Below are 10,659 nucleotides of genomic sequence, written 5' to 3' on the forward strand. Positions count from 1 at the left end.
TTCCCTTCTCAAACGCTTCTCCAATAATGCTGCTCGTTTCATTGCCATATCATTTTCTGCCTTTTGATCATCCTAGAAGCAGCAATAATTGAAGGAAAAGGACCCAAAAATATTAAGATATCTGAATTCAGCAACTGATTTTGCCAAGTCATTAGACAATTCTGTACTCTGGGTTGCAACATCCTAACATACTTTTGCAGTATTTGAAATAAGTTTATTTTAAAAGATTTTTCTGAAGAGTACTACAAGCTTTTCATAAACAATTTTTCCTTCCTAAGTTGAACATAAAATTCAACACTGATATGAGAAAACTTGCTAAGTGAAATATTTCAGTTGAATCAGATCCCACAGTACATACACGTCTGTATTCAGCTTCAAAAGATCCTATGTGTGGACATTAAGGCAATTTATCACAAAGAGCAATTAACTATGCAGCATATAGAAGTAACTTCTGCTGATCAAGCCAGGTGCTTTGTTAGAACTGAGGAAGGCTTCCAGAGGAGCAAGGCGTATCTCAGATATGACAAGATTTTGAGGTATTCCATGACGGAAATTCAAAATCTGGATGGCTTTCAGTGTCTAGAACACTCTCTTACAATGTGCATTAGTTTAAAGCCTGTCTGAATATAACTCTTTAATAAGACAACAGGGTGTGCTCCCAAATACCAACTTCAAAAGGGAGTCTCAGAAGGCTATACTTCTTTAGCCAGCCAAGAGAGGGGAAAAAGGCTCTCCAAAGTGCAACTCGGAGACATTCAACATTAAAAAAAATTACATACTTCAAAAACTTTTAGTTAAATTTGGAGGTGGGATGGGTAAGTGAGAGTGAGGTGCGAGAATGTTTAATTAAGGTCACCAAAGCTTATGTTATAAATAAATCTGCATTCATCTTCCTCACCACCAAAAACTCCAAGCACACTTCCACAACTATGAATGGAAAGGGATACTCTGGCATGCTTAGAACTGCAGTATGGTAGAATCTCACCAATCTTATGATGCCAAATGAATCAAGTGTAAAAGATACGTCTGTACATTTAGAGTTGCAAAAACTTCTGCTTTGACTTCAGTGGAAAGACATCAATGAAATCCATAACTGAATTAAGAAGTTCCCTTTCAAAGGGAGTTTAATAGCAAAAGTACACATCCACTAGTTCTCTTACCTTAAAAAAGAATCCACAACACACTTTCTGGTCATCCTCAAATTGTTCTCTATCACTCTCACCTTCATATTTCTCAACAGATACTTCAGTTTTTTCTGGTGGCTTCAAATCTGATAGGGAAACTTCAATTAAGCTAGCTGTTTTGGGAGCTGGTGGTGGTAAAATTGGTTGGCTTAGCTGATCTTCATTTGGGGTGAGGCAGACAGTTTCTGTGATAGGCTGAGATAATACTTCAGAAACATTAGATTCAATAGGTTTAATTTCCTTTTCCTCCAACTTCTGTTCACACTGTTTCAGCAATTTTGGTCCTTCTTCTTTTGCTACCTCTTCTGTAGGCTTGACTTCCTTCAAAAGATTTCCCTTTAACTGAGGTTCACCTGTATGTTCACCATCATCTCCAAAGCAAACAAATGATCTAGTCTGAATAGGAACCTGACTTGGAGAAAATCTCCTCAAACGGGGAAGACTATCTACAGACCGTGGGGCAGTCAAGGTACGATTTAGAGGTGTTATTTTCAGTTCATTTGGCCTAGGAGTCCTTTGCATTTTAATGTGAAAAGAGGCATTCTTCCTGTTGGAAGACTGTGGAGATTGATGTGTAGAGCGAGGAGATTCCTGTGAGAAAGGTGCAACAGGAGATGGAGTTCCCGTTTGCCTTGCTGAAGACTTAAAGTCCCGAATCTGCTTCTGAGGAGAAGGCTGAGGAGGAGAAATAACCCAAGCCTGTTGCTCTCTCATCTGCATCAACATCTCCTGTTGAAGGGATAGACGTTGCATTTCTTGTTGTAAGAAGTGTAGAGAAGAGTTTAATTTTTCAATAGATTTTGTATATTCTAAGATATCTCCCTCATTAAAATTTTCTTCTGAGGGGCTTGCTAAATTCCATTGCTTTTCAGCATCCATAGGAGTAGCAGGAGATTTTAGCCATTTGCTATGAGAATTTTCAGGGGTTTCTTTTATTATTTCTGAAGTCTTACCAGCTTGTTCATCTGATTTTTGAGTTTCCTTTTCTTTCAACCGATTACTGTCAGTGAATACCTTCTCGTCTTCAGCTCCTGCTGCCTCTTCTCGGAGAGGTGATACACCATCACCTTTCTTTTTCACAACATTAAGAAATGCTGTTCTTCCCATTTTCTGCCGTTGCTTCGTGAATGCAGCTTCAACTTTCTTCTTCTGTGCTTCAATGGCTCGCCTCTTTTCCTCTAGCTTCATCCTAAGATGTACCATTTCAGAAGCCAGTAACTGTGTAGTGTCTCTTCCGGGAGGAACAGATGCCTCCTCAGGAATATGAGTCCAAGCAACCATATGAGGGATGTTCAGCTCAGAACCTTCTGGTGTGGTTTTCTGAGAACTGCTTCCACTGCTTCTACTATCCGTGTGATTCAACTTCCTGAATTTCTGCTCTGCAAAACTAGTCATTTTAACCCCTGAACTTGAAGAAGCACTGCTGCCTGCCTGTGATTTAGTACTTACTGAGCTGGGACAGGGACTTAATTGTTCTCTGTGATTGCTAGCTCGCATGTCATAATCCTGGAGAAATTTAGAAGGTTCTTCCATGTCAGAGTCCATGCTTACAGTATAATCTCTCAAGGAAGAATCTTCATCCATCGTCTCTGGAATATCTTCTGAAGGGACATGGATTCCAGTATCTACTTCTGTATTGTCAGTCACAGGACTTAGAGCACCTTTTGTGTCTGTAATGATATCAGGGGTAGACTGATTTGGTTTAACATTTGAATTCAAGATGCTCATTTCCTGATTGTGAAGAAAGAAGCCATTTGTAACTTGGTCTGGCTGGATAATTCTGGGAGATTTTTCAGTATCATGAATTATCTGCAAAGCCTCTTCAATGCTTGGTGTCTCAATCTGATTGCCAAAATCATCCAGAACTGCCCTGTTTTGCAGAGCACCATTTGGAAACCTGTAGTGGCTGCTCTCATTAGCATTTTTTTGATTTGTGTTAAGAGACTGATTGGCCTTTGTGTCTTTATGAGCTATCACGTCCTTTTCCTCGTCAATATCTCGATTGTCCTCTTCTCCATTTACTGGTTTGAAGGACAGATTTTTTCTAATATGTTTCGGCAGGCGGTTGATGTTTTGTGTAAGGCCTTCATTGCTCACAGATCTAGTCATTCCTCTGTTTGGAGTAGATACAGGAATGCTCTTTTCTTTGTCAAAAGAAATGTCAAATGAAACTCCATGTAATGATGACCTAACAGAGATTAGAATAAAGGAAATAACTGAGCAACTCATGATTAATGATAATGAAATATTCATATTCAGTTTTAAATTTATTTGAAGATTGCAGTGTTAAAGGAACTGTTAGGTGTAGTGTATTTTGCCTAGCTAGAAATAATAGAATAGAATTTTGTATATATATTTAATAAATAGATATAAATACAATAAATCAAAAAGGTAAGTTAAAATAGAATGTAACAACATTTTCTTTATAGATAGCAAACACTTTTTATTACTTTGGAATAAATTCTGGGCACTTTAGGAATATAGGAATTGCCACAGTAGATCAGAAGGACAGTGTAAAAAGACACAATGTACACTTACTGAACAACCCACTCCTATAACTCTTACCATTTTAACTTTAGTTTACACTCTACAGATCTAGAGTTTATGACCGGTTTAACTGAAAAAACAAAACATTCAGCCTGATTGTTCTTACTATCCACAAAATAATACAAGTTTAAATACTACTGAGCTCACTAGCCATGTGACTCTTACCACTTTTAGTTGACTGTGATGAGTAAATGTTAACATATTCAATGCCAACAATTCAAATATACCTCATTTTAATGTAAAAATTAGATGATTTATTGCTTAAGTTTGTATCCTGTTACTGAGTTCTTAATCCATGACACAGTTTTCTCGTTTGCAAGGTGCTAACAAGAACTCTCACTACAGGATTCTGAAAATCCAAACTACAATGGAGCATTTATCACTATTAAAACATAATCATTTTCTAACCAGCCCATACAGTAAGACTACTTACCTTTTTTCTTTGGGCCATGTCCCTACATACCCATCTACATAAGACATTGATGTGGACCTTTTGATGACTCCTAAGTGAAATTAAAACAGAACACAAGTTAACTGCTATGAGAAATGATTTTAATACCACCTTCTCTTGCTTTAACAAATTAGTTTGCTTCACTACTTAGAACACTGCAATGGCAAAAGTGTTTTTTATTGAAAATACAAGCAGAGCAATGGAGTATATTTCATCCTGAATATGCATTATACCACTCATCCCTCAAAGAATTTACTATTGAGTAAAATATACCACAAATACTATTAAAATACAGTACAAATACTTGTTGTAAGCCATATTCCACATAATGAAAAGAGAGGTCAAAAAATGCACACAATATAAGAAGTACAAACACAAACTTCCCATCTGCGCATTTTGTAAATTACAGAACTCATTCATTAGCCTTTCATGTAAGGCTCTCCCAGTAATTTCTGCACAGATAGTGTTTGAACAAATATAAGACAGCAATTTACTTGAAGGACGCCTTTTCTCATTGCTTCTACCACCCATTTGTAAATTGTTACCTGGAACAGAAGAATAAGGCTGCTGGGGTGTACGCAGTTGGTGAGATGGTGCATAAGTTGGACTTTCCAACCTATAAAGCAAGAGACATTAACTTAGAAGTAATACATCAAAAGCCACATTGCAAAAACACAACCAGACTTCATGTCCCGGCCTAACACAAAACCAGAATTTTTCTTTTTTTTTGGTGACAGGGAGTAAAGTGAGGTGTAATTCTCATCTTGAAATACTAATTTATTAACTAAAAAGAAAACGCTGTTATTATCTTTAACTGGGCCTAATGCAGACAGACCCAGAAAGTATTTATCCTACACAAAGGGCTACACAGCAGCGTTAGTTTTGTCAGCATACTTTTCTCCAGGTTTATTTTATGTAAATGTCATTCTTAGAAGATTCTCATTTTTAGGGTTGATTTTAGCAAAAAACCCAGACATAAACATGAAGAAACTGAAGAGTTCCTACTGACTTCAAAACTGAGTGTCTACAGCTAACAGCACATACTTTTCATGCATTTCTCTTTTCAGTTGCTTAGTCTGAAACTTCTGTTTTGTGTCTGGACTGCAATATGCAGTAGAAGCTAGTCTAGTGTCTACAGTGTCTATAATAGACTGGCTGTGTTAATCCAGAATAGGATTAATACAATTGAGTGTTTTGACTGAGGCGCTTCTTCAGGATCAGAACAAAGACACACACATAAAGATGCATGCATTTGTATGGAAAACAACTCTAAAGAAGCCAGACTTCAAAAACATGCTGGATTAAATCCTTTCATGTTTTGGATTTTGTTCACTGAGTTGAGGAGCACCCTCCCAAACTCCCTTTTATACTCAGTAATTTTCAAAATATTTGTTTAGTGCTTTTATAGTTTATATACACTATGCTGTAGAAATGTTTCTAAATAATATCTGTGGGAAGGATATTAATGTCAATTTAAGAAAAATATTGTTTTGCAGTCTACAAAGGCATACTTCATAAGTCTATATTAGATTATTCAAAGCAGGGTATCATAAATTTCTGATTTTTTTTGTTAATAACACTATACACTAGCATCATAATGTCTGTAAGTTATCTTAAAAGAAAAGCATGCTTTCAGAATTTCATTCAGCAGCCTGTAAAAATTTGCTACCACAAAGAAGATCTATACACTTCATTTTCCCTCAAGAAAAGACTGATTTTGGCACCACAACTGTGGTTCCATGGCAACCTCAGACATCGTAACTGCTCGCCGCCACAGTCCCACTCCCTCCTCTGTGCTGGATCTGGCTCTCCATCCGATCCTCTGAGTCATTTCAACAAGCTAAGCCAGCACAAGAACACTCACTTTTTCCAACTGCGTTAATTTTTTCTGTCTTTGTACACTGAAATGACAATGTCAAACACTAAAAGAGGCAGAGACACGCAGCTAGGACCAGGAGGAAGGGTGGGACCATGACATTGTGCAGTCAGGACTGTTCTGCCCAGGAATCTGCAGTCTGTGTGTCAAATTCCTACCATCTGAGATAACTTTTTAGGTCCCTCCTTTGTCCTGCAATGCAGTGAAGTATCATCAAGTTGGATGAAGTTCTCTGGTTTATGAGGAAAGATCTAGCTTTCTATTACTCATGGATAGCTCTCATAATAGTCCAACACAAACCCATATCCATCACTTGCTGAGACACTAAAACAGTGTTGTGATGAGCTGGTATACTATGCAATCCAGCACCCATACGGGGTTCACAATGATTTTTACTATATCTTGGAACACGTCTCAGGAAACATGGGCACTACCACAAAACACGTTGGTGGCAACTTACAGACTTGACAGTGCCATTACCATTCCAAATTTAACTAAGAAACATACAGCCTTTTCTAAGTCTTTATGAATTGAATTCAGATGCTTATCATAAAAATTCCAATCAATCCTCTTCAGTTTAGAGGCCAAAACCATCTCTGCAACTTTCTACTAACATCTATTAACTACACTACAGCACAGTAAGTATGGCACAGAACTCTGTGTTTCTTCAGTTTAATTTGTTCTGAAGTGTAACTGACACATGATTTATTATCATCCCGGGTTCTACAAGGGGACAGCAGGTTGGAAGCCACATACAAATAGTGATTTTTACTGCAAACCTTTCTTTGTTCTGTAGGACAGTCATAGTTACAAGCCCTTTGTTGTGGACTGCTTGCAGTGGCTTTGCAAGGTGCAAATGGCCTTGGGAATCCCTCTTGCAAAAGATAAATTCAAACTACTGTTTCTTGTTCCCTCGGTTTATATGCTCAGTTTACACTAAAATAGTACAAGGGAAGCATTTCAAATACACACAGGAAAAAGAGATTTAGGATAACAACATTTAATGATAGTAAGAAATATTACTCCCTGATTAAAATCAGATTCCTAAATATTAAAAGAACCTGAAACAAAACTAAAACAAACCGAGCCCTCAAACCAACCACTCTCCCCCCCCATAACCCCCCGCCAATAACCAACAGAAAAGGATGAACAGGATTAACAACAAACAATTTGCTGAATATCCAATTAAAACGCTAATTTTGTCCTTCTTCTCTGTGTCAGTCCAGACACAATCAATAAACCTTTGCCCCCAAATTATAAACATAATGCAATGCTACCCCTCATCCACTATGTTCAGATCAGATCACTGAAAGGCTTTCTTTACCCTGTCAAAAGAAAGATTAAAAAGAAGGCCCAATGTGCAATTTCTGCCTCTTATGAAATGCACGATCAGCTAGAGGACACAAGGGACACAGGATGTTTTTATATTGCTTTCAAATCTGTAACAGCAATACTAAAAATAATGTTTCACATATATTTACAAAAAATACAAATAATGCAAAACACATTTAATGAAGCAATAAGCTTTCCTTTCTTGATGCTCACAAGATCACAGCGTAAGTATTTATTTTTACCTATTTGACCTTCATGGTACTTAAGTAACATAATTGGAGCAAATTAAAAGCACCACTCCGTGTTTTTTCTTGCTGTTACCTTAGTTTACTTTCTTTTACCATTTTTGGAAAATTTGCCGTGAATTCCAGAAATATAGCTCTTTCAGAGCAGACTTGGCCGGCAGCCCCTCATGAAATCGCAGGTGACAAGGAAGCCATGTGAAACTTCTCTGCTGAACAGTAAGAGTCGTTTTGGAAACTAGTAGGACAACAGCACACTGTCTAAGTCGCATCATGAACTGTACAGGCATGAACAAGTTGCTTGCCATGCAATGGGGCAGTGGTGGAAACAACAGATTATATTTGAGCATTGCAAAAAGGCAACAAAACTAAATAAAAAAAACTATGCTTTATTTTGAATAGAAAGAAGATTGTGAAACAGTACTAGTGATTCCTGGACATTACCTGGCTCTGAAGTCAGAACCAGATGGGCCATCCACGTAACTTCTTCTGTTAGCATTCGAGCTGTGAGCAGAAGCTGTGTCTTTTGCAGGTTCAGCTGCCAGGAAAAACAAAACTCAAGTCATTATAGTTTAGCATTCAGTTAAAATCCATAGTAAAAAAGCTGCTCGAAATAATCTGAAGTAATGATTACCAAAGATTTGAAGAATTTCACTGATTCCATTATTTAGATTAAAACCCAGTCACTTCCTTTCAGCTTTACCTCCTGAAAAGTTCTCATATTGGCACTAATTAAGGGAATGGACAATGACAAAAATGACTAGAAAAGGCAAGGGAAGAAAAAACTGAAAGAGAGCCACAACATTAAAAGCAAGCAATCTTTTTAGCAAAAATAAATATTTTTATTCTTGAAAAAAAAGAATTCTGATAAGAATTTTTTTCCCCAAACCTGACTGACTTTTCAGCTAGAAAATAGTCTTTTGGTCGTATCTTAAATTAGTAGCAAAATTTTAAAGATTTAAATTAGATTTGTATGTGCTATAAAGCATCTAAATGAAAAATAAGAGCCACACAATGAAAATGTCTTCCTAGCTCGTGGAGAGACAATCGCAGCACTACTGTATAACTGCTTAAGTAACCATGACTCTGTACTCATTAACAGATCTGAAGATCTACCAGAGAGGTGGACTTTCAAATTTGAGAATTTACTGATGGAAGACCGTGCTTTTGCACCCAGGTACAAAACACAATTTTGCAATTAACTATCAGTCCATTTTTCCTGGATTTATGTTCCTTTCTCTTGGTATCTTCTCCTAAGCAATACAGGCTCTTCAGGCTAAATTCTGTTCTTGGCTCCTTATTATGTTTGTAATCCCTGCATGGGTATAAATGGATTCTAGGCTTGTTTAGGTCAGGAAAATTTGCAAGTGATTATACCACAACAATTTAAATGAGTTTTTGGTAGTAGACAACAAAATCTAATTACGATTTATGAGATGAGATGAAGATTAACACAAGGAAAGAGTACTTTGCTCCTTCTTTAAGGGGGCTGTACACCATCAAATCCTGTTAACTAAAATATTCACTGTATTTGTGAACACAATGGCAATCTGTACACATACATATTAAAAACATGCATATTAAATCCAATCCTTAATATAATTACCTTGAGGATGCCCAACAACACGAGGTTGTACAAATGATGGCTTCACCACTTCAAACCACCAGAACAATTCTGCCATGAACACCATGTAGTTGCTCTAAAAAAAAAAAGTAAAAAAAAAAAAAAAGAAAAAAAAATAGTTAAAACACAAGCCTGCAGATAAACTGATTAAGCAGCATTTGGGATTATGCCTCTGCATTTTACCCAGTTTACAATCTCTTCTCTACTGATTTCTTAGAAAATGAGATCAGTAAGACTGATGTGTAGCACCAAATATCTAGTATACGTAACTTGACCAGACTGTAACCGTTTGGGTTGAAATGTTTCATAACGACCTTATGCTCAGGCCTGATGCTTTGGAGGCAGCACAGCGAGGCACAGGATGGGTGGAAAAGGTTACCTGTCAAACAGATCGACCATTTCCATTAAAAAAGAGTTCTGAAAAGCCTATAGTTTTGCAAGGCTAGGCGATTAAATGTGCAGTGCTTTTTAACAGGAAGAACTCTGGTAGCTCTTACTTTTAGCGTACAAATTTTGAATCTGATTTAGGCCTTTGTGTCAAGAATGTGCTTTTTGCCACGTTTTACAAGATCTACCCAAATTTATAAGCCTTTAATGCAATGCAAAACCCAGCAGCAGTGTTTGTTCAATGCAGGTTAGAACAAGGTTTTAGCTATAAAGATTTTATGTGCACGTAATAGATTGTTGCTTTATCTCCCTGCTGTATTTTCCCATTACACAGCTATGAAACACAGGAGCATGGGAGCCATCAGATTTAACGCAAGGGGAAAAACAGGTGAAAAAGAAGAAACAAGTGGTGACATGAACTGCAACAACAACAGCCACAAAACAACAGAGGGGAAAACAAGGTAGAAGCACTAGCAGCAGCTTCTGCTGCAAGAGTATATCACAAGGAGTGCAAAAAGACCAGAAGGCTTGTTGACTGTGGAGGCCAAGGAGCTCAGATGCCAATGATTATGGCCCTAAGCTGCTGTGTCCATATGGTTCAGTGCTACTTCATATCCAGAAATATCAACTGAATGAGATCAACAAGCATCCAGGCCTGAGCTGCCTCAAGCAGGTGCACAGACTTGTGACACCAGTCTTACAAAGGCTGACAATGTAAGCAATACAAACCTCTACTGAGTCATTAAGTTGGGAAACCACAATTAAACAAGTTTTTAAAACAGTTTGTTAAAAACAGCCTTTCTGCAACAAAACCCAGTAATGTCTAGTAACAATATTTACAAAAGCAAGTGTCTGTAGTCACGTTTTTCATGTCATTAACACTGAATAATTTCAAGTATCTGGTTTATTTTCTCTACTTTATGCTACTTTCATGTAACATTTCACACAGCTTAAATAGGAAAATACAAATTAATAAACTTCACACACATAGACACACAGAATCGCTCAGTTGGAAA

The 10,659-nt window shown here is 37.2% G+C and overlaps 1 protein-coding gene across 1 annotated transcript in view; it reads right to left on the bottom strand.

Annotated features, from left to right (window-relative positions):
• CAMSAP2 (calmodulin regulated spectrin-associated protein family, member 2) overlaps positions 1 to 9,328 on the bottom strand; it is a 17,796-nt gene extending 8,468 nt beyond the window's left edge. Inside the window, exons 1-6 of the mRNA XM_010182855.1 lie at positions 9,239 to 9,328; positions 8,077 to 8,170; positions 4,728 to 4,798; positions 4,165 to 4,234; positions 1,161 to 3,372; positions 1 to 72 (exon numbers count right to left, since the gene is read on the bottom strand). The exon at positions 1 to 72 is cut by the window's left edge and continues 101 nt beyond it. Coding sequence (XP_010181157.1) covers positions 1 to 72; positions 1,161 to 3,372; positions 4,165 to 4,234; positions 4,728 to 4,798; positions 8,077 to 8,170; positions 9,239 to 9,323 — 2,604 coding nt within the window. The 5' untranslated portion in view covers positions 9,324 to 9,328. The remainder of the gene's footprint in view (positions 73 to 1,160; positions 3,373 to 4,164; positions 4,235 to 4,727; positions 4,799 to 8,076; positions 8,171 to 9,238) is intronic.
• Positions 9,329 to 10,659: the final 1,331 nt, after the last annotated feature.

The sequence above is a fragment of the Mesitornis unicolor genome, unplaced genomic scaffold (genome assembly GCF_000695765.1).
Source record: "Mesitornis unicolor isolate BGI_N332 unplaced genomic scaffold, ASM69576v1 scaffold19874, whole genome shotgun sequence".
In the NCBI taxonomy this organism is placed as follows: Eukaryota; Metazoa; Chordata; class Aves; order Mesitornithiformes; family Mesitornithidae; genus Mesitornis; species Mesitornis unicolor.